The sequence below is a fragment of the Myxocyprinus asiaticus genome, chromosome 33 (genome assembly GCF_019703515.2).
Source record: "Myxocyprinus asiaticus isolate MX2 ecotype Aquarium Trade chromosome 33, UBuf_Myxa_2, whole genome shotgun sequence".
NCBI lineage: Eukaryota > Metazoa > Chordata > Actinopteri > Cypriniformes > Catostomidae > Myxocyprinus > Myxocyprinus asiaticus.
Window position 1 is genome coordinate 9,442,683 of NC_059376.1, and position 24,387 is coordinate 9,467,069.

The window sequence follows — 24,387 nt, forward strand, 5'->3', positions numbered from 1 at the left end:
CTCATGAACAGTTAAAACTGCCCCATTGAGCAATAATTATGTGCAATTCACAGTTTAGTCTTTTTATATTTTATCCAAACATCCAACCTGTTTTGCCATTACATTCCCTTGCACTGTATATAACAGATTTGTATTTAAATTAGCACTACGTATGTGTATGTATATATATATATATATATATATATATATATATATATTGTCTTATTGTGTATTCTATATATACTTTGTTTTTCTATTCAGTTTTTAATTAAAAAAAAAAAAATTATAATTTTTTATTATTATCTCTGTCTTGTTGCTATATTGTACTGTTGTGCACTGGAAGCTCCTGTTACCAAGACAAATTCCTTGTATGACAAATTCCTATAGTACTGTTCAGCAGACAATAAGTAGTATGCCACAATCCCGTTCCGAACATGGCCTCAAACATTGTGAATTCCAGTCCGGGTTTTCCCCACGACTGCCGCCTCCTAGAATCCAGTCCGTGTTTTCTGTTTATCCTCAGTGGCGCGAGAGTGAAACAAAAGACAGTCGGCCATTGCTAAACGATGTTTACAGAGTGGATATTTATGAGGAGTTTATTTTTGTCTCACCTTGTGAACCTGAGCTCTTCAGTATTTCCTTTGAGTTATTCAAAAGACCCTTCCTCTGGCCGAAATGACGTGAAAGGAGCCTGATAGTGGACAGTAAGTTAGCCACAGAGCTACGAGCCAGTAATGACGCCACGCATGCTAAACGACATATATATATATATATATATATATATATATATATATATATATATATATATATATTTAGAGATCAAATTGGATTTGAGTATTCAGCTGCATTTAGCTATTTAAAGGCCTTAATGTATTAAACTGGCTTTAAAATGACGTCCTGTGTAGTGTGGGCCTGTACTGTAGTGTTGACACTTAAAAAATGCCTGTTTTATTCTAGGGTTCATGTTTGCGGTGCAAGCAGCCTCTGTTTCCAGCAGAGCCTCTGTGTGGGTCTAAAGGACCATGTTTCGTCCTGGGGGAGAGAGAGACTTCCAGACATCGGCTCGAAGGATGGGAACATCCCTGCTCTTCCAGCTGTCGGTTCATGAGCGAGAGTTGGATCTCGTGTTCCTTGACCACAGCTATGCCAAACCCTGGAACGCTCACCCTGATGCCAGCAGTGCACGGCCCACGCGCATGCTGTTCATCACCCCTAGACGGCAGTCTGACCCCTCTGTGTGAGTTGAGGTTTTTCTTTTTCTTAGAAGTAGATCATAAGTGTAAGAGTAGAAGGATGGGCAAGGAGGAGGCGGGAACCGGCTGAACAGTCAACATAAAGGTTTAATGTAAAACTCAAATTAAAACAAACATGGACACACACATGCAGCGGCCGCGTGCGTCTCTCTCTCTCTTGAACTGGCATCTCCGGCTCCCCTTTATCTCGCTCTCCTGCTGATCATCTGATTCAATGCTGGCCGTGTACCCTCACGGCCCGGCCATGCCCCCCTCCTCCTCGTCACAATAAGGAATCTGTTTGATGAGTTAAGTTACCAAGGCTGTTTTCACACAGTTAGTGTTACGGATTGACAGCCATATTTTACTAGCAGATGAGGGAGGTCGATAGCCCTAACATTAGTGTTTGACAGAAAAGAGCCTGTATAGAGGCTGACATCAAGCTCGTCTTGTCATATGTGGATGATTAAAAGATGTTGATGTGTGTTATTACTCTCTACAGTGATTCAGACAATTCCATTGACGTGGAGACAGTCACACCTACTGCAATGCCTCTCTATGACAATCACAAAGCACATAGTGTGATGAACGAGTGTGAACGTCACGTTCTGTTCGCCCGAACAGTTGCTGACGGACCCCCTCCTCCGGATGATTGGGAAGAACACATTAACAAGTAAGAAGATATTGTTGTAGGTTAACTGTAATATCACAGTTTCAATGAGAATGGTTAACTGAATTTCTTGGAGATGTAATAGCAATATTTACCTACATATTTTTTTTCCTAAAACATTTTAATACATGAGAATGAATTGTCTAGTTTTTAGATGATTAATTGATACGGATAGTTAAAAGTTAATTTATATAACCAGTATTGATTGAGTTGCTCGAATGCTAACTTTGACCAACGGTGTCCCTTGTGAAAAGAAAAAGTCTGTTTTAAAGTAATAGTTCACCCAAAAATGAAAATTCTCTCATCATTTACTCACCCTCATGCCGTCCCAGATGCGTATGACTTTCTCTCTTCTGTAGAACACAAAGATTCCTTTAAGGATATTTCAGCTCTGTAGGTCCATTCAGTGCAAGTGAATGGTAGCCAGAACTTTGTAGCTCCAAAAAGCACATAAAGGCAGCATAAAATGAATCCATACAACTCCAGTGGTTATATCCATGTCTTTAGAAGTGATATGATAGGTGTGGGTAATAAACAGTAAATATTTCAGTCCTTTGTGTATGACTAAGGACTATAAATAGGGCTAATAGTTGCATAACAGTTATTGTCTCTTCATACATATTTATCAAAACAACTTTGGTAAAGTGCAAGCAGCAGGGTAACTGGTAATCAGAAGGTTGCTGGTTCAATCCCCACAGCCATCACCATTGTGTCCTTGAGCAAGGCACTTAACTCCAGGTTGTCCAGAGGGATTGTCCCTGTAGTAAGTGCACTGTAAGTTGCTTTGGATAAAAGCGTCTGCCAAATGCATAAATGTAAATGTAAACTTAAAGGTTTTGGGTACCGAATGCGTCTGCCAGCTTGACATGGCACATTTTAAAATTTGACACAATTATTTTCTATGAGGGTGCGCACACCGCTGCACCATTCGGCCTCTGTCTGCGGCACCCAGCTACGACTCTTCTTCTGCAGCGCCACAGAGTGCAGCATGCATAGTTTTCCATTAAAACTGACCCAAACCACTATGAATAGACGTAGATTATTTACTCTAGCCATCACTGGATGATATACAGTATTGTATATATATCTATATTTTTATATAGCCTACACAATGTATTTTCAGTTCCAATTATGTCTTTCTGTGATTTGACAGCTTGAACGAAACCTATTCAAAGTTACATACAGAGAAATTGCTTAATAAACGCCTCCATTTCTGATCGTCCAGTTTGCGCAGTTACACCAGTTTCATTCACTAACCTGCAAACTCATCAACATCACTTTGTTCATTCTTAAAGAAGTTCAATAACTGTTGTAACTTGTGTGTATGGTGAATAGATTGACAACTTTGGACTGCCACCTGCACCGCATCTACGTGTCCTGTATGTGATAACTGTGCCTTGTCCAACCCTTGACGTGGCGCTTGTTGTCCAGTGTGCGACCAGTTTCTGTAAATGTTAGATCACCCCCTTGTGGTCTCCCAACACAATTACACCATACTAAGTTAAACGAAAAGCCAACAGTGAATTGGAAAGCACACAGATTAGGCTTGTAATTTAAATGTCGGCTAATGTTAATATATCTATGCCTCAAAAACGAGCAGATCGAGAAAAACACGTGCCCATCAGTTAGGCCTGCTATTAAATAATTGTCTGATCCTGGTTATTTTATCTATTCTAACCACAGTTATTTGAGAGAACTGCAGTTATTGTGCACTTTAAATTCCAATCACATTTTAATTCCCAAATAAGAGAATTTTAAGTGAATATAGAAATGCCATCAATGGTGTGTTTGCATGTCTTTTAGTTCACTCAGAGCCACAATGAGCTTAAAAGATTAAAAAAAAGAGCATTAAAATATCAGGTAAAAGTGAAGAAATTAGGACAGAAATATTTTGCTATTGCTTAATATAATATAAACATAATAAATAAATATATATTTTTCAATTTAAAATATAAATAATATAAAATATAGGAGATCCAAAAACAACAGTGTAAATGTAAAATTGACCAAAACTAAAGTTGACCAAAAAGTATTTTTTAAAAACATTTTTAACACAATGTATATGCTTTGAATTTAATCGGTTATCTGCTGATTTTCCCACCTTAGCTATCATATCAGCAAAATCCAGTATTGGCTGTATTATGACTAATGCATGAGATGAAGTTGATGTGTAAGAATACTCTTGTTTTTTAATGTTCACTGTTTGAGATGCTCTAACTGTGATACCGCTGTTCTTGAATATCTTTCAGGGCTGGCTGGTCACTGGCACAGAACAAGCTCTTTAATAAAGTACTGAAGGCCCTTCAGGCAGAGAGACTGGGTAGAATAGCCAATGATGGTGTGAGTATTTAAAGTGGGTGTAAAACTTGACAGCTGGTTTTCAGTAAGTCAAATGCTGTTGTTTCTTAAAGTCAACATAGAATTATTATTATTATTATATTTTTAATACACATTCCTGGTCATATTGTGCACTATTCATTTGGTGCACGTTGTTTCTAAGGGTGAAAAATGTCTCAAATGATGTCACCAATCCCGCTAACTTTTTCGAGCCCTCCCCTAAAACACCTATCATATAGACTACTTTTTACAATCCAATCGATTACAGATGGATAAAATTAGGTTCTGTCCTACTAGGGTTGCACGATTATAGCAAAAATCATAATTGTCGATTATTGCCCTTGATATTGTAATCGCGATTATTAATGTCGATTAAAATATTAAATTACCGTGACGTCGCAAAGTAGCAGATTTCAATGGTGGGTATGAGCTGTGCTCCAGTTTCTTTTAAGCATCTTTTAAGCATTAAATATTGTAATAATATTTGTTAATGTTAGGCCAAATAAAACTTATTTTAAATGGATATCTATGGTATAGAATAAATTAAATTATTGCTAAATTACTGTGTAAATTATTAGTCCATGTACAGTAAATAATATGACATTAAATTTTCAAACTTATTAACAGCCGATTTAAATTGACCAAGTTACTTACTGCGTTCAGTAAGCCCTTTGGTGGTGAGACAGGGGACCATTGATCCCGTTAGATCTTGTTCATGTAAGATCATTGTTAGATCATTTTTGGCCTCAGTAGTTGCACTTTGGAAATTAAAAACAGTCATTTGCGATCAGAGTTTTTGCGATTCGTGAAAATGTTAAATCTACCAATACCAGCTGCATGGCAAATGGGTCTTATTAGAGCAGATGTGATAATGATGGTGATTCCTGAAATATGCTATTCATGCCATATTCTTTATGTTGGCTACACCTCCAAAACAAACTTAAGCTGAATTACTTTATTGCTATTTTGTATAAATCAAATTCACATTGGCCTACTTACTAACATGACAAAACATTTTTACATTTTTAATAAATTGTACACGGAAATCGAGCAACGCAACAAACTCTCCCATTACAATGACTGCTGTCACTCACTGCAGGTTTCAGACCTGCATTTCGACACAAGCTCAGTGACACTCCGCACGATGTTCTGCACTTTCGCGAATGCTCTCATTAAAAACAAAGCTGTCTAATCATCATAATAAATCAATTATTTACACCGCATCTGTGCCTTGATTAGAACGGGAGCGTTTTAGTTTTGTCGTGTTGCTCATTTGCAGTGTATCTACGTTCAAAGCGAGCTGTGCAATATGCAATGAATCCAAAATAATTCTAAAGTGATTTTCGCTCTCGTTCTACAGCTTCTTTTCGAGTGTCAGGTGATGTTTCTTCAGTATTATTTTTCATGTGCCATCACGAACAGAGGTGGAACATAAAGCAAGCATCTGGGCATTCAGACGGTTTAAAACTTGCACATTAGGATCAGTTGTCATTACTGATAGGACGGAGGATTCATTTAAGCGGCTCTGATTGGCCATTTCAGTTTCATTGCTCAACGGACATGTTAGTTATTTGTTAGAATACTCAACCGCTGCGAAAACGCATTGTGAATAGAAACCACTGAAGCAACACGTGCAGACTTAAATTGAACGCTGTAATCGTCAGTTTTCACGATTACATAATCGAGGCAGCCGTAATCGCAATTAGTTTTTCGATTAATAGTGCAGCCCTGTGTCCTACATTTCTTTCTTGACATTTAATGGGTTGTGAATGCTTTTCCGCATTGACTTCATTGACGAAAATATTTTTTTGTGTTTCAGATTTATCTAAATGGTTGGCTTCAATTGGTAGAAATCCCTCAGATCTTTTTATATGGCTATTGAATTGCAAACGGCACATTTTACTCTAGGGCTGGGTGATAAATCAAATTTTATTTTCAATTACGATTTTGGCTTCCAACGATTATGAAAACGTCATATTTGCCATAATCGAGCAGCCCTACTTTACACAACAAAATGATGCATGTTGTACTCTTTCTCACTCTCAATGTCTCTGCTCTGCTCTCCACAGGCCTGTAATGAGCCCGTCTTGCGCAGGATAGCTGTGGATAAATGTGCTCGTAAGGTTCGCCATGCTCTGGCCAGCGTCAGCTGGGACTTAAAGCTTACTCAGTGGCTCCATAGTACATTGGTGGAGTCTCTGAGTCTTGCCATGCTGGCTGCTTATCTTGATGTGCTTCAGACACTCAAAAGCAAGGTGAGGGTCAGAGCCTCTGTTAGAATTTTTCAGATGTGTTCCCAACAAATGTTTTTAAAATATATACATATCTTTAACTGCATGTTTTCTTATGAACAATTGGTCAATAATTAGACTTATGTAAGGCTCATCATGAACCTATGTACACATAACTCAATTAAACTAGCGACTTGTGGTTCAGTTAGTTAGTGAGTGAGGTATGAGATTCAAACTTGGGATGTGTGAGACTAGTCGACTACCATGCTGATTAAGAAGGATATTTTCAACGATGTGCCAACTGCTTAATGGATTAAACTATCAGAATAGATTATCTTTTATTCTGTGTTCACGTCATGTTTAGAAAACATTAGGTTTATTGTACATTTCTCACAGGCTTTTTTTTTTTTTTTTTTACATTGTAACTGTTATTGGTTAGCGTTCTTAACAGAATAGCTGTCATAATAGATCAATGGCTAATGCACAACTGCACATCATGAAATACGTGCAACTTTTCAGCACAATTTTTTTCTTTCTTGTAGAAAAAATATAATTTGCCATTATAGTCACATTTAAATGAACAAAAATTAATTCATACAGGGCTCTAAATTAACTTTTTTACTTGGTAGCACTGGTGCTCCCAACTTCAAAAAGTTAGGAGCACCAGCAAAATTTAGGAGCACCCACCGAAAATTAAAGTGCACCACAACTACAATTTATATAATACTAAATAGGCTATGTATTTAAAAAAAAAAACATCCTCACCATCAGCATTGGTGTGTTCCACCTCAACATGTCCGACTAGGATGTTTGTGGGCTGTCCATCAAGCAGGATGCTGACATACACTATCACACACTCCTTGACAGACAGGTCGGTGTCTCCATCAGTGATGAATGAGATGTACTGAGCTGACGATACTTTAACTGCGGTGTTCTCGCAGATGGTACCTGCTATCACGCCGATGATGTTGGTGCATGACTTGTCAATTGCGTACGTCGTGTTGATCTCAACGCCGTTCATTTTCATGAGCTGCAACATGGGTTTAAATTTAGTGAAGGCGAGCTCTTCTTTGGTGTAGGCGGTGTTAAATTTCATGATCAGCTCTGCCAATTGAGCGGAACATCCGGCAGCATCCTGATGATTAAAAGCTTCAACAATCAAACCTGATCCTGAATTCTTTGCCACACACTTGTCCCGGCATTTCTTGTGCTTGGCGCTCTCCCCGTGTTTAATCAAGCTCTCGCACTTAAAATGTGTGGATTCAGTGGCGAACGCAGTGTTACCTGCAACCACTGTCCCACAGGCTTTACAGTGAACGTAGTGCATTAAGCCATTTTCATAGCGGAGACACTCGAAGTCTTTCAGCCACTCTCTCCGAAAACTGCAAGCCTTCTTTTTCACTGGTGGATCCACATTCACCACATGATCGCCATCACCAACTCCAGAAGTTACATAATCTGTAACTTTAGGCGGCTTACAAAAGAAATCGCTCCGTGTTCTTTTCATCTTCTCTCTTCAGCTCTTTACATTTCGCATGCTAGTTAGCTCCCTGTCACGTGAAAATGGAGCGCGGTGAAAGGGAGTGATTGACGGCTAATATTAACCAATCTAAAATCTGCATTAAAGTTAAGAATGTAAAGATGAAGTTTAATTGATTATGTAACGTTGAATAGAACGGTGGACCGGTCACTGTATCAGCTCACAGCAGGCACATTGCGCAGTAATTGGCAAACGTTTTGTAGAGAAATGAAAACAGGTCGCACCACAACAATTATTTGCACTCTCACAAATGCTCCCAAATATATTTTGAGGTCGCACAGATAAAATTTCGGGAGCATATGCGACCAAAATGGTCGCAATTTCGAGCCTTGGGATATGACCCTAACCCTAAGTTTATAGGAGATTTTCAAATAAAAAATTTTTTCACTTATGGCACTTTCAAATTTATCCTCCCAGGTACCGTCACTGATCGACAGGATGTTGATGTCATCTTCAGTGAAAACAGGAGCAGCAGGGGCCGAGGCTCTTTCCCTGCTTCTCAAACGCCCATGGGACCCTGCTGTTGGCGTACTCTCACACAACAAACCAGTTCGTATCTGATCCTGTTGGGTTCTTTGCACTCTTTTGAAAATGGAAAAGATTTATTTGTGGTAGACCAATGCATTCTATGTAGGATTTAAAGTCAACATGATATTTTACTCTTTTTACTTTCTTAATGCACTTTCTTGGTAGTATTGTAAACAATTAATTGGTGTGTTATTCCAAAGAAGAAGAAAAAAATGGTCTTCGGAATGTTTTATCAAAACATAACTTGTTCAACCTGATACTTCTTTCCTTATTGGCTAATGTCACCAAACCCGCATATTTTTCAACCTCTCCCCTCTTTGGTCTGTTCTAGTACAGAATTGCTGCTTTTCAAGATCCAGTCATTGCCCAAAGGATAAAATCATGTTCCGTCCTGTAATTTGTCTTGTTCTTTAATGTTTTACTTGATTTGGAAATACAGTGGTGTGAAAAAGTGTTTGCCCCCTTCCTGATTTCTTATTTTTTTGCATGTTTGTCACACTTAAATGTTTCAGATCATCAAACAAGTTTAAATATTAGTCAAAGATAACACAAGTAAACACAAAATGCAATTTTTAAATGAAGGTTGTTATTATTAAGGGAAAACAAAATCCAAACCTACATGGCCCTGTGTGAAAAAGTGTTTGCCCCACCTGTTAAAACACAACTTAACTGTGGTTTATCACACCTGTTCAATTTCTCTAGCCACACCCAGGCCCGATTACTGCCACACCTGTTCTCAATCAAGAAATCACTTAAATAGGACCTGCCTGACAAAGTGAAGTAGACCAAAAGATCTTCAAAAGATAGACATCATACCGAGAGCCAAAGAAATTCAGGAACAAATGAGAAAGAAAGTAATTGAGATCTATCAGTCTGGAAAAGGTTATAAAGCCATTTCTAAAGCTTTGGGACTCCAGAGAACCACAGTGAGAGCCATTATCTACAAATGGCAAAAACATGGCACAGTGGTGAACCTTCCCAGGAGTGGCCGGCCGACCAAAATTGCCCCAAGAGTGCAGCGGCGACTCATCCAAGAGGTCACAAAAGACCCCACAACAACATCCAAAGAACTGCAGGCCTCATTTGCCTCAGTTAAGGTCAGTGTTCATGACTCCACCATAAGAAAGAGACTGGGCAAAAATGGCCTGCATGGCAGAGTTCCAAGACGAAAACCACTGCTGAGCAAAAAGAACATTAAGGCTCGTCTCATTTTTGCCAGAAAACATCTTGATGATCCCCAAGACTTTTGGGAAAATACTCTGTGGACTGACGAGACAAAAGTTGAACTTTTTGGAAGGTGTGTGTCCCATTACATCTGGCGTAAAAGTAACACCGCATTTCAGAAAAAGAACATCATACCAACAGTAAAATATGGTGGTGGTAGTGTGATGGTCTGGGGCTGTTTTGCTGCTTCAGGACCTGGAAGACTTGCTGTGATAAATGGAACCATGAATTCTGCTGTCTACCAAAATATCCTGAAGGAGAATGTCCGGCCATCTGTTCGTGACCTCAAGCTGAAGCGAACTTGGGTTCTGCAGCAGGACATTGATCCAAAACACACCAGCAAGTCCACCTCTGAATGGCTGAAAAAAAACAAAATGAAGACTTTGGAGTGGCCTAGTCAAAGTCCTGACCTGAATCCTATTGAGATGCTGTGGCATGACCTTAAAAAGGCAGTTCATGCTCGAAAACCCTCCAATGTGGCTGAATTACAACAATTCTGCAAAGATGAGTGGGCCAAAATTCCTCCACAGCGCTGTAAAAGACTCATTGCAAGTTATCGCAAACGCTTGATTGCAGTAGTTGCTGCTAAGGGTGGCCCAACCAGTTATTAGGTTTAGGGGGCAATCACTTTTTCACACAAGGCCATGTAGGTTTGGATTTTGTTTTCCCTTAATAATAACAACCTTCATTTAAAAACTGCATTTTGTGTTTACTTGTGTTATCTTTGACTAATATTTAAACTTGTTTGATGATCTGAAACATTTAAGTGTGACAAACATGCAAAAAAATAAGAAATCAGGAAGGGGGCAAACACTTTTTCACACCACTGTGTGATACATCAACTTCACAGAAGTAAAAGTGTTTTAAACACAATTTAAAGGGAAAGTTCACTAAAAAAATTTAATTCTCTCATCATTTACTCACCCTCATGCCTTCTAAGATGTGCGTGACTTTCTTCTGTAGAACACAATTTATGATTTTTAAAAAGAATATTTCAGCTCTGTATGTCCATACAATGCAAGTGAATGGTGACCAGAACTTTGAAGCTCCAAAAAAGAGAGAAAGTCAGCATAAAGGTAATCCATACGACTCCAGTGGTTTATCAATGTCTTCTGAAGCAGTCAGTTGGTTGTGGGCGAGAACAGACCAAAATGTAACTCCTTTTTCACATCTTGCCTTTGCAATCTGTAGGCACGATCATGATTTCAAGCTTGATTACACTTCTTAGTGCTTGATGCATGCACAGAGCTCTAGATGGTGCCATAGGAAGTGTAGTCGAGATTGAAATCATGATCGCCAAGGAGACTGGTGTCAAGATTTATAGTGAAAAAGGATTTACATTTTGGTCTGTTCTCACCCAAAACCAACTGAATGACTTCAGAAGACATGGATTAAATCACTGGAGTTTAATGGATAATGTGTATGCTGACACGATCTGCTTTTTAGAGCTTCAAAGTTCAGGTCACCATTCACTTGCATTTTATGGAACTTAAGAGCTGAGATATTCTTCTAAAAATCTTTGTGTTCTGCAGAAGAAAGAAAGTCATACACATCTTAGATGGCATGAGGGTGAGTAATTGATGAGAATTTCCATTTTTGGGTGAACTAACCATTTAATGTTGACTTCAAATGTGGGGGGTTTGAAAATGTGGCATTCATGATGGATATAAAACATTTTCATAGGAAATGCCTTGTATACTTTTACTGGAGATGATGATTATCATTCAGTTGTAATCTGTTAGTGTGTTTATATTTTCAGAGTAAACTTCCTGGTTCTCCTCTGATCCTGTTAGCTCCTTCAGGACCAACCAACCCAGCTTTATCTACCTCTCGACGAATGAGATTCTGGCAATCTCAACTCTCTTGTCTTGGGAAGGTATGTAATTGCATAATTAAATGGGACTCGGCACGGCCACTTTGATTTAGTTTTCTCCATTATTTCTGATATAGAACTTGGCTCCATTGAGCATAGCATTAATTCCAAGCATAATGCTACATTAATGCAAGCTGTTCTTTTGCCAAACTTAATTGTGCTGAGGTGAATTTTCAGCAGAGAATTTCATTATCATATTAAAATGAATCTCTGTTTGTTTGTGATTCAGGTTATTCCTATCAATGTTCACGTGGGCAGTGGAGCTAACGTCGGCATCACACAGTGTTTAGAGCACATGATCGGCACTATCAGAGGAAAAATTATCGAGGTACAAAACCAATACACAAATCACAGATAAAACATTTTACTTAAACTTGACAATAACACTTGTATAACTACAACACTATAATAACACTGTATTTGTCCTCATATCTAAATGTCCCAAATGTTCATTGAATTAGCAATATTGGATACACTAGTTACAAGAAATTAAAGGTATGTTCCTGTTCAGTACAGCTTAAGTTTATCACAGAAACCATTTGACTCACCCCTTAGTTTTTTAAAAAGAATGGAAAATAGTTTACAGTGATGCACAGACAAAAAAGACTACATGTGCAAGTGTTTCAAACTGTACTGTTGAATGTCTGTTTTATATATATATATATATATATATATATATATATATATATATATATATATATATATATATATATATATATATATATAGTCTTTAATAGATCTATAATAGAAGGTAAATTGAGGAACTTTGTTTAAATGCTACAGGTTCACAGTCACTTTCCTCACAAACCGATCGTTTTGATGGGCTGGAATGTAGGGGCACTGATGGCTTGCCATGTAAGTCCATCTCAACATGAGTTTCCTTTATGGTATGTCTTCTATAACATGCTATGGTGCTGATGAATTCAGTCAAATGCCCGTTTTTGCATCCAGGTGTCCCTTATGGAATACATGACGGCAGTTGTGTGTTTGGGATTCCCACTTCAGACAGTCAGCGGTTCACGAGGGGTAAGAGGAAATACAGTCCAGAGTTCCACTGAATTATTTTATTTTTGTCTCAGTCTACACTAGGCCTGGGTATTGATACGGATTTCCCGATTCAATTCCAGTTCACAAGCTTCCAGTTCGATTTTAGATTCGATATTGATTCATATTGGCTTATTTCAGTTATAATGTCCCTCTTGCTTGCATAGAAAATAAATTCTCTCCCAACTAATGCTGTTAATTATACTGGGGACCTTCTATATAGTTACATTACGAAAATTCTTTTTTTTTTTTTTTTTTACCTAAAAATGTGACCCGTGTGAATTGTGTAAATCTGTTAAAAAAAATAAAGAGGAGGGGTGTTAATATTTCTTTGGGGGTTAATATGTTATTGACAGTGTCCTGTTCAGTGCATTCTTGATGAGCATTTTTCATCAAAACATGTTTCATTCAACCTTCCCTCGGAACCACACTCACAAACTTCTCCGCTGCTTCTGCATCACGAACACACTTTGTTGAGAATGCGTGTGACAGGTTTATTTTAAATCATCAAGAAAAATATAATGGTTGGATATAAAAAGGGTTTGAACCGTTGCCACTGTTGCTGACAGGTTAAAAGACACTAGCTGTAATTTCAGCGTTATTAATGTGATATTTGCAGTGAAATTGTGAAATTCATTTTCACATAAAGTGTTCATTGCTAGTATATCGAACCATTTGTATATGTAATCATAAAACCCTGCAAATGCAGTCCAGACAGTAAAAATTTTTCATTCTAGACGATAGCCATAGCGTATGTGTCTAGAGAGTAGGTTCATGCTATTCAGAGAACCTGTTGGCAGTGAAAATGGACTCAGTCGGCCTCTTTAATTCGTAATGCTTTTGACATTTTAAGATTTTGATTACTGTAGTATCTAAAAATGTAAGTGCATGATAACTATTGGGCTAATATTTAATATATTTAGTGACTTCCCAGGTCCATGGTTTTGTCATTTCTTCTGTTGCAATTGGGTCAGTCCATCTCAAGTGGTCCAATAATTGTAAAGTTGGTTACTTGACCATTTTGAAGTTTCCTAATTTTCCTAGTTTTAATTATTTTTTTTGAGTGATTACCTCTATGTATTGGTATTGCAAAACCACCAGTTTTTTATTTTTTATTTTACTTTAACCACAACGGCCATCTTTGTGTCATTGCACACAACAAATTTTGGTTATACAGCTGTTTACGGAAACCTCAATATCTCGGCTCAGGATGGTCCTAGTTCCATGGAACAATTTTGCACATTCTTGTTCCTTAGACTTAGAACTTAAGTCCTAATGTAATGCTCAAGATTGCTGAAAGTTCCACTTTTAGGGTCAATTTATAAGGGGAAGAGTTTGAGTCTCAGTCTTAATTTTTTTTTTTTTATGGGGGCGAGAAAGTGAATTTTTATTTAAATTCCCCTCACTTTCGGGTTAAATATCTCTGGGGGTGGGGGGGGGACCAGATAGGAACCTGAAATTTTCACAGAAATAAGTCCTCTATAGTAGCATTCTGCTGTAAAGTTTGAGTTTGAGATTCCACTGGTTACAGATCTAGGGCTAGTAGAAATCTGGGGAAAAGCCTACTTTATTCATGCATTTTGAGAAATGAACAGATGTAATATAAGTATAACAAAAATGAACAGTATTTTACATTTACATGTTTTATTAGAAGCTGTGAGATTTCCTCTTTCAGTCTCTGAAATGTTGTGGGAGCGTCCGGTGACAGTAGTCAATTCAGCATGTGTCAGTTTTTTGAGAACATTGTTCATGGGAACCCACACTTTATCTTCAGAACATTTTGAATGATGTTCTTGGTCCAGGTGGGTGGAAGAATTTTACAAAAACATCACAGTTTTCCACACTGATGTCCTCAACCGATGGTGTGTCTTCAACGCATTAAGTTTCTCAGCCAGAGAAACAGAGAATTCATCCCTAGGGAGAACTGCAGTGATCATATCTGCTCTGTCAGTCATAACCCACTGCTTAAAGGTGATGTTATCAGGAAGCGTGTCATCTTTGTCTGATTCTTCAAGCATCTGCAGTAACGCCTCTATACCTGGACACTGGTCACACTTGTTGAGCATGCAGTCATAACTGTTTATGTAAAAGACTAGAAATTCCAGCAGGTCCTTGTAGTCCACTTTTAGCTTTGCTGACTCAACCATCAGCTTGATGTTCTGATGTTGACAGACAGTGTGAGTTCCAGATGCTCCTGCCAGCACACACCTTTTTGGCCTCAGTTCACAAAATTTTGATCTCCCTATTGGCACTTTTCCACTGCACGTTATGGTTCGACTCGACTCTGCTCGCTTTACTTTTCTGAGTTTGCTTTTCTACTGCAGTTTAGTGCCACCTCAACGTGGGTGGGATTATAGGCTGATTGTCATAGTTGCACCGCCTCTACTGCCGTGACATCATCTTAAACGTGACACAAACATTACTGACCATAAACAGTAACACGACCGCTAACTGTTAGCTACAAGCTCATTGTGCTGGATAAAGCAGTTGTTGCATGGTGATTTTACACAAGTGTAACAGTTAAATTGGCCTGGTTATTTTAGAAGCAAGCTTTCCAGTAGCTGGTCAAATAAATAAAGTGAAGCTTTCAAGCAGAATATAGAGTTAACGTAACAAAACGTACCATCCTCCATCATGGACTCCAACAACGCCGTGGCCGAGTCCAGGGCACTCTCCCTCCCATTGCTCGCCAGTCTATTACCATAGATAGCATCCATTTGATCGGCCACTTCCACTTTTTTTCTGTTTGAACCACTCCGGCTGTTGTGGTCCTTGATGGTTCTTTAGTCACTTTTTTAACTTTTCTTTACACTGTTGGTTGGTCCGGTGGTAGCTGTGTGCGGCCAACAGCTGAGATACTTCCTGAAAGACTTTTTCGTTTTGCATCGTTTCTTTGGTCGCTAATGAGAGGAACGTCTGCACCTCGTTTATTGACCACGGCGTGGTTTTGCGCACAGCCATTTCTTTTTACAATTCGAAATTCTCATGAACAAATGATACTGCTATCGCTGTTGCTAACTTTAAAACTAGCGGGTTGATGTCCCGTGTCGCAAATCCAGTGATGCTGGCATTGAAGATTCTCTCTGACCAATCAGTGATCTGCAGGGTTTTGGTGTCACATTTAGTATCTGCTCGGCTCACTTGGAAACTCGACCGAGGTGGTACTACAAAAAAAGTACCAGGTACTATACACAGTGGAAAACCCCCAAAAAGCAAGCAGAGTCGAGTCGAGCTGTACAGTGCAGTGGAAAAGCCCCATATCTTTAACTCTGGGTGCTGATTTTTAAACTCCACATACAGATCATTGTTACTTTTTATTTTATTTTTTTTTTTTTACCTTTTCACCCAATTTGGAATGCCCAATTCCCAATGCACTTTAAGTCCTTGTGGTCGTGTAGTGATTCGCCTCAATCCGGGTGGCGGAGGGCGAATCCCAGCTGCCTCCACGTCTGAGACCGCCAACCCACGCATCTTATCACGTGGCTTGTTGAGCGCATTGCCACGGAGACATAGCGCATGTGGAGGCTTCACGCCATCCACCGCAGCATCCATGCTCAACTCACCATGCGCCCCACCGAGAACAAACCACATTATAGCGACCACGAGGATGTTACCCCATGTGGCTCTACCCTCCTTAGCAACTGGGCCAATTTGGTTGCTTAGGAGACCTGGTTGGAGTCACTCAGCACGCCCTGGGATTCGAACTAGCGAACTCCAGGGGTGGTAGCCAGCTTCTTTTACCACTGAGCTACCCAGGCCCCCTCATTAATGTTACTTAAAATTAAACGCTTTTGTTTATGAACTTTTTAAAGAACCCTGTGATAGATCATGCTTCAGTGTTGCCAATATCAATAGTAACATTTTAGTCCTCATTGACAAGCATAAGCTATTTTATGTCAATCATAAACATAATTGCTGTAAAATACTGTTCATTTTTATTATATGTTATGCTTATTACATCTGTTCATTTCTCAAAATGCATGAATAAAGTAGCCTTTTTTCCCCCAGATTTCTATCTAGCCCTAGATCTGTAACCAGTACAATCTCAAACTCAACATTTTTACAGCAGGATGCTACTATAGAGGACTTATTTCTGTGAAAATTACAGGTTCCTATCTGGTCCCCCACCACAGATATTCAACCTGGAGGTGAGGGAAATTTTAATAAATTGCACTTTTTTCCCCCATCAAAAAAAGAAAAAAAAATTAAGACTGAGACTCGAACCCTTCTGATTATAAATTGACCGTAGAAGTGGAACTTTGAGCAATCTTGAGCATTACATTAAGACTTAGAACTTAAGTCTAACGAATGTGCAAAATGTTTATATATGTACATGTACCTTGTAATGTGCTCTAGAGATCAGTTTTTGTTCCATGGAACTAGGACCATCCTGAGCCAAGATATTGAGGTTTGCGTAAACAGCTGTATAACCAAAAGTTGTCGTGTGCCATGACACAAAGATAGCCGTTGTAGTTAAACCAAGCAAACTAAAAATAAAAAAACTGTTGGTTTTGCAATACCAATACATAGAGGTAATCACTCAAAAAAAAAAAATTGGAAAATTCAAAATGGTCAAGCAACCTGTATTGGACCACTTGAGGTGGACTGACCCAATTGGCATTGAGGTATTTGTCAGATATTGTCAATATTTAATTACATGGTCCTATCGCCCAGCCGTAACGTAGCATTGATATGGAACTTCTCTGACAAAGTAACAGCTTAAGTCTGCATTTTCGAAGAGCTGAGTCTTGCATGAACTCTAAACTGTTCAGTTAAGTGAAGTTAAGCAAGAAGTTAATGCAGTGGCAATAGCTGTATGTGTGAAAGTGCCTATTATTTCTGTTTGTTATTTTAAAATGGCTTGTTAAAATTATGTGGCAAATGCAATTAATATTTATATTCTGTTTGGCAGGATGTTGATGATCCGCTGTTGGACATGAAGACTCCAGTGCTGTTTGTGGTCGGCCAGAACGCACTGCAGTGCAGCCCCGAGAACATGGAGGAGTTCAGGGAAAAGATACGAGCCGATAACAGCATGGTAGTTGTCGGAGGAGCGGACGACAACCTGAGGTTTGTGTGTGTTCATGTTTTCAGACATTCAGATACAGAAATGAGTTTGCGACTGAAAGCACTTGGCTTTGTCTACAGGATCAACTCCACTAAAATGAAGACAGAGGGCCTGACCCAGACAATGGTGGATCGCTGCATTCAAGTTAGTATTTCTCACTTCTCTTCCCCGCTTCTTAGACCCCATTTTTTGAATATTGTTTACTTGGTTACTAGAGCTGGGTATTGATACAGATTTTCTGATTTGATTCCGACTGACAAGCATTCGATGCTGATTTCGATTCAATATCGATATGCATGGGTACATTTCAGCTTTAGCACATCTGTGCTATGTGTATTAGAATTAAATGTTTGTTTTGTTGTTTTTGATCAACAACTAAATTTATTGAATAGAAAGGATATTAAAAGAGAAATTATTCAGTGACAAATGGATTGTGTGGATCTTGTCTTTGCACACACACAGAACAGATCAAACCAAACTTATACTTTTTAATCTGAACTTTGCATATACCTGGGATATGTACTGAAATAGTTATTTTGCCAGTGAACAGTTTTGAGAAGTCGCATGGTGTTGCTCTGTTAACGTAGCTGGCTATAGCTTGAGCTTGATACAAAATCTTAGTTTAAGACAAGATATTCTGAAACTTATCCAGCAAACCAAGTCAGTTATTTTTAAAGAACAGTAACCTGATTTTAAGAGACAATAATATCATTAACAAAAGATTTACAATAGTGTGTGAATTAAATAGAAAGTGCTTATGTTGTGTTGTGATGACACGGTAGTCGAGGATACAAACAATTTTCTTTTTTTTATGTTGTGTAGTGTTAGATTAGTATTAGACAGCCATTTATCTCTGATAAAGTTATGTTGAAATGTTCTCAATCATCCTCTATATTCTGAGTCTGTTTTCAGGGGGATCTGGTCCTAAATGTTAGTTTTGGTACATACACATTTTTTTTGTTGAAGCTCTCTCTTGTATGGCTTTTCTAGTCTCTAGCTGTAATGCTTTTCCTCCCTTTTTTCAGGACGAGATTGTGGATTTTCTTACCAGAGTTTTGACCCATGCTGAAAGCCATGCTCATGGCTCCGGTGAAACAAGAGATCTGGATGCAGAGAAGAAGAAGAAACCACGTCGTGAGCTGCCCTTTGACCATGAGAGATCACAACCCTCTTCACCAGCTGTGAGGGTACCTATCTCACCATCAGGTTCAGAAGTAAGAACATTTTGTAAAGCTGGATTCTAAAACTATTTTGTTTGTCCTCTTATTTTAATGTAGTTATTTACTTAAGAATATAAAGCTAAATGTATAGTTTTTTCCTAAATTTTCTAGTTAAGTGTTCTAACCCATGAAAAATGAGTAACTAATTACTCAAACATTAAAATGTGGGTTAAACATAAGTGTCACGTATGTGAAATGTATATATATATTTTTTTTTTCTTCAAACAATAACAAGAACAGTTTGAAAATATGCACAAAAAAATAAATAACGGCAAAAACATTTGCACTCACAATACTGGTGGCATTAGGGTAATGCACATATATAAACTCTGAGTCTACATAAAGGCTATAACATTTTTACCATTTCACATGCTATATTATTCAGATAAATAAGTGGTGAAATTTGGTGGGTTTTTTATTTATTTTTTTTAATAACAATAACTCACTGGACATGTGACACGTGGACCAAATATGGAATCTGACACGCTCTAGAGATCCAATGAGAGCGATCTGACACATTTATGAAGTGAAGGATTGTGTTTCAGCTAGTTGCTCCCAGAGAACACCAATGATATAGCGATCGCCATTAGAGCTAGCCAAAATAGCGTGTCATGTCACTCTTTGAGAAATTTTTCTGGAGTAACAAATCGTATGACATCGAGTGAGGGCTTGTTTGATTCAGGATTGCCTGCTGTAAGTTGTGATGATATATTCTTTACCAAGTGTATTTTTCATGAAGTAATAAACTAAAATGTGATGGAAATGCTGTTTATTCTTTTTTTTTTTTTTTTTAAGATATATCTGGATTTCATTCGCAAATACTCACTGTAGTTTGGTGTCTGAATGAAACAAATTTGCTTGTTATATTTTACTATTCAAGACCTTTCCAAAGATGTGTAACATATGGCTGTGATCTTTTTTTACCGAATTTCTTTTACATGAGTGTTGTGATCGCAAATTTGCGAATTCTTTTAAAAATGGAACAGTTCTAATTTATCAGCAAATTTAAAAGCAGTATTTTAGAATTGGTCTGATCAGCTATATTCATTGTAAAGATAAGAGTCTAAGCTTTAAAATGACACATTTTGTGCAGATCAAGCAAGTGGTTGAGTAATACTGTAATTTTTTATTATTTTTTTTCGTGATCCGCGCTCCCTAGAGGGTCGCTCTGGGTTTAAGAGGTTAAACCAACAATCATGCCACGGTCCAAATCACTGAGATTAATTTTTTTTCCCATTCTGATGGTTGATGTGAAAATTAACTGAAGCTCCTGACCCATATCTGCATGATTTTATGCACTACTGCCACACAGTTGGCTGATTAGATAATCGCATGGATGATTGTTGGTGCCAGACGGGCTGGTTTGAGTATTTCTGTAACTGCTGATCTCCTGGGATTTTCACAAATAAGAGTCTCTAGAATTTACTCAGAATGGTGCCAAAAACAAAAAAAATCCAGTGAGGGGCAGTTCTGTGGACGGAAACGCCTTGTTGATGAGAGAGGTCAGCAGAGAATGGCCAGATTGGTTCTAACTGACAAAGTCTATGGTAACTCCGATAACTGCTCTGTACAATTGTGGTGAGAAGAATAGCATCTCAGAATGCTATTCTGAGATGGGAGTTGGCGCTGTTTTGGTGGCACGAGGGGGACCTACACAATATTAGGCAGGTGGTTTTAATTTTGTGGCTGATCAGTGTGTGTGTGTGTGTGTGTGTGTGTATATTTGTGTGTATATATATATATATATATATATATATATATATATATATATATATATATATATATATATATATATATATACACACACACACACACACACACACACACACACACACACTGGCAGCCAAAAGTTTGGAATAATATACAGATTTAGCTGTTTTGGAAGGAAATTGGTACTGTAATTCACCAAAGTGGCATTCAACTGATCACAAAGTATAGTCAGAACATTACTGATGTAAAAAACAGCACCATCACTATTTGAAAAAAGTCATTTTAGATCAAATCTAGACAGGCCCCATTTCCAGCAGCCATCACTCCTTATCCTTGAGCAATCATGCTAAATTGCTAATTTGGTTCTAGAAAATCACTTGCTATTATATCAAACACTATTTGGTTCATTAAATGAAGCTTAACATTGTCTTGTGTTTGTTTTTGAGTTGCCACAGTATGCAATAGACTGGCATGTCTTAAGGTCAATATTAGGTCAAAAATAATATTAGGTCAAAAATGGCAAAAAAGAAACTGCTTTCTCTAGAAACTCATCAGTCAATCATTGTATTGAGGAATGAAGGCTATACAGTGCTTGAAATTGCCAAAAAAAACAACAAAGGTTACACTACAGTCTTCAAAGTCAAAGTACAACTGGCTCTAACAAGGACAGAAAGAGATGTGGAAGGCCCAGATACAACTAAACAAGAGGATAAGTACATCAGAGTCTCTAGTTTGAGAAATAGACGCCTCACATGTCCTCAGCTGACAGCTTCATTGAATTCTACCCGCTCAACACCAGTTTCATGTACAACAGTAAAGAGAAGACTCAGGGGTACAGGCCTTATCGGAAGAATTGCAAAGAAAAAGCCACTTTTGAAACCGAAAAAAAAAATGGTTAGAGTGGGCAAAGAACCAGACACTGGACAACAGATGTGTACACTGTCAGCCAAAATTTGGAATAATGTACAGATTTTGTTCTTATGGAAAGAAATTGGTACTTTTATTCACCAAAGTTGAACCAATACAGTATAATTCAATAAGACTCAAAATATTACAAATACTCCCACACTTGACTTCACACTTGGCCAAAGACACCATGACATCTCTCACCAAACACCTCAACGACACATATCCACAGCACACCCAGTGGACTCAATTGTAACTGTAAGATTTTGTGAGAGATTCTGAGGGAAAATACAGTGTAATTCAGCGTTGCTCACGGCAGGAAAATGTGCAAAGGAAAATACATTTGCGATATTTGAGTAGTGCATTTAACAGTCGACTAGCTGGTGCAGAATGATTACTCGTGCTCATCCCTAGCCAAAATATGGATGCAATTAGGCTTTAAAGGCAGGTCAAACCATTGAACATCTCTTCACTAAGTCATTCGTACATCTGCAATAATGTGTCCTCTACAGGATATGTCCAGTGTTTGCAGTAGTCCTAGAGCCAGTCCCAAACCCAAGACCATCGGTCTGTCTCCGGCTCAGAAATCCAGCCTCATTACTGCCACACAGCTCCTGAAGACCCACATGCAGCGCTCAGGAACTGTGCTCACACACAAACAAGCACAAGGTGTGTATCTTTCCAGGTACAAACAAACACATTTGGTCACAGAGCTATAAGGAGGCATACACATAGGATGCATGCTTGTTTCGTCTGAACTTGGGATGTGCCGATCCAATACCTGGATTGGTATCGGATCCTATACTTCTGTTTTAAACTGGATCGGGTATCAGTCTGACGAACCAGATACAAATCTTATACTGTGTATTAGTGATTGTCACAGTCAAGCTCCAGAAATGACCTAAAAGAACCATATAAGCACTATTAAAGTAGTTCATACAGTTGAAGTCAGAAGTTTACATATACCTTAGCCAAATACATTTAAACGCAGAATTTCACAATTCCTGACATTTAATGATAGAAAACATTCCCTGTCTTAGGTCAGTTAGGATCACTATTTTAAGAATGTGAAATGTCAGAATAATAGTAGAGAGAATGATTTATTTCAGCTTTTATTTCTTTCATCACATTCCCAGTGGATCAGAAGTTTACATACACTTTGTTAGTATTTGGTGGCATTGCCTTTAAATTGTTTAACTTAGGTCAAACGTTTTGGGTAGCCTTCCACAAGCTTCTCACAATAAGTTGCCCGAATTTTGGCCCATTGCTCCAGACAGAACTGGTGTAACTGAGTCAGGTTTGTAGGCCTCCTTGCTTGCACTCGCTTTTTCAGTTCTGCCCACAAATGTTTTTTTTATCAGATTGAGGTAAGGGCTTTTTGATGGCCACTCCAATACCGTGACTTTGTTGTCCTTAAGCCATTTTGCCACAATTTTGGAGGTATGCTTGGGGTCATTGTCCATTTGGAAGACCTATTTAAGACCGAGCTTTAACTTTATGGCTGATGTCTTGAGATGTTGCTTCAATATATCCACATAATTTTCCTTCCTCATGATGCCATCTATTTTGTGAAGTGCACCAGTCCCTCCTGCAGCAAAGCACCCCCACAACATGATGCTGCCACCCCCATGCTTCACGGTTGGGATGGTGTTCTTCAGCTTGCAAGCCCCACCCTTTTTTCTCCAAACATAACGATGGTCATTATTTGACAAACAGTTCAGTGTTTGTTTCATTAGACCAGAGGACATTTCTCTAAAAAGTAAGATTTTTTTCCCCATGTGCAATTGTAAACTGTAGTCTGGCTTTTTTATGGTGGTTTTGGAGCAGTGATTTCTTCCTTGCTGAGCAGCCTTTCAGGTTATGTCGATATAGGACTCGTTTACTGTGGATATAGATACTTGTCTACCTGTTTCCTCCAGCATCTTGACAAGGTCCTTTGCTGTTGTTCTGGGATTGATTTGCACTTTTCGCACCAAACTACGTTCATCTCTAGGAGACAGAATGCATCTCCTTCCTGAGCGGTATGATGGCTGCGTGGTCCCATGGTGTTTATACTTGCATACTATTGTTTGTACAGATGAACGTGGTATCTTCAGGCGTTTGGAAATTGCTCCCAAGGATGAACCAGACTTGTGGAGGTCCACAATTTGTTTTCTGAGGTCTTGGCTGATTTCTTTAGTTTTTCCCATGATGTCAAGCAAAGAGGCACTGAGTTTGAAGGTAGGCCTTAAAATACATCCACAGGTACACCTCCATTTCAGTACACCTCCTATCAGAAGCTAATTGTCTAAAGGCATGACATCATTTTCTGGAATTTTCCAAGCTGCTTAAAGGCACAGTTAACTTGGTATATGTAAACGGATGACCCACTGGAATTGTGATATAGTCAATTAAAAGTGAAACAATCTGTTTGTAAACAGTTGTTGGAAAAATTACTCGTGTCGTGCACAAAGTAGATGTCCTAAACGACTTGCCAAAACTATAGTTTGCTAATATTAAATCTGTGGAGTGCTTAAAAAATGTGTTTTAATGACTGCAACCTAAGTGTATGTATACTTCTGACTTGTATACTTGTATGACTCGCGCATTTTTTTTCAAATAGTCTTGAAGACATACAGTAGCTTTGTGAATCTCAAAAGGCTGTGTTTAATAAAACATGTATATAGTCTGCATGCACAGCATGCTTCAGTAAATGAGCAGTGCCCTGTTGTGTCACACACACAGCACAAGCGTGCTGATGACGCACTGATGTTTTCAGTTCTCAGAGCGGCTTGCAATACGCGAGCGCGCCACACAAACTCTTTCTCAGATGCAGATGCTCAATA

The 24,387-nt window shown here is 38.5% G+C and overlaps 1 protein-coding gene across 10 annotated transcripts in view; it reads left to right on the forward strand.

Moving 5' to 3' along the window:
- The first annotated feature begins 496 nt into the window (after positions 1-496).
- kansl3 (KAT8 regulatory NSL complex subunit 3) overlaps positions 497-24,387 on the forward strand; it is a 50,001-nt gene continuing 26,110 nt past the window's right edge. For all 10 annotated transcript variants that reach the window (XM_051670053.1, XM_051670054.1, XM_051670062.1 and 7 more), the window contains exons 1-14: positions 497-683; positions 937-1,216; positions 1,714-1,884; positions 4,131-4,221; positions 6,288-6,473; positions 8,407-8,538; positions 11,501-11,617; positions 11,844-11,942; positions 12,398-12,469; positions 12,566-12,640; positions 17,571-17,728; positions 17,807-17,870; positions 18,752-18,940; positions 22,075-22,231. In XM_051670053.1, coding sequence (XP_051526013.1) covers positions 1,002-1,216; positions 1,714-1,884; positions 4,131-4,221; positions 6,288-6,473; positions 8,407-8,538; positions 11,501-11,617; positions 11,844-11,942; positions 12,398-12,469; positions 12,566-12,640; positions 17,571-17,728; positions 17,807-17,870; positions 18,752-18,940; positions 22,075-22,231 — 1,726 coding nt within the window. In that variant the 5' untranslated portion in view covers positions 497-683; positions 937-1,001. The remainder of the gene's footprint in view (positions 684-936; positions 1,217-1,713; positions 1,885-4,130; positions 4,222-6,287; positions 6,474-8,406; positions 8,539-11,500; positions 11,618-11,843; positions 11,943-12,397; positions 12,470-12,565; positions 12,641-17,570; positions 17,729-17,806; positions 17,871-18,751; positions 18,941-22,074; positions 22,232-24,387) is intronic.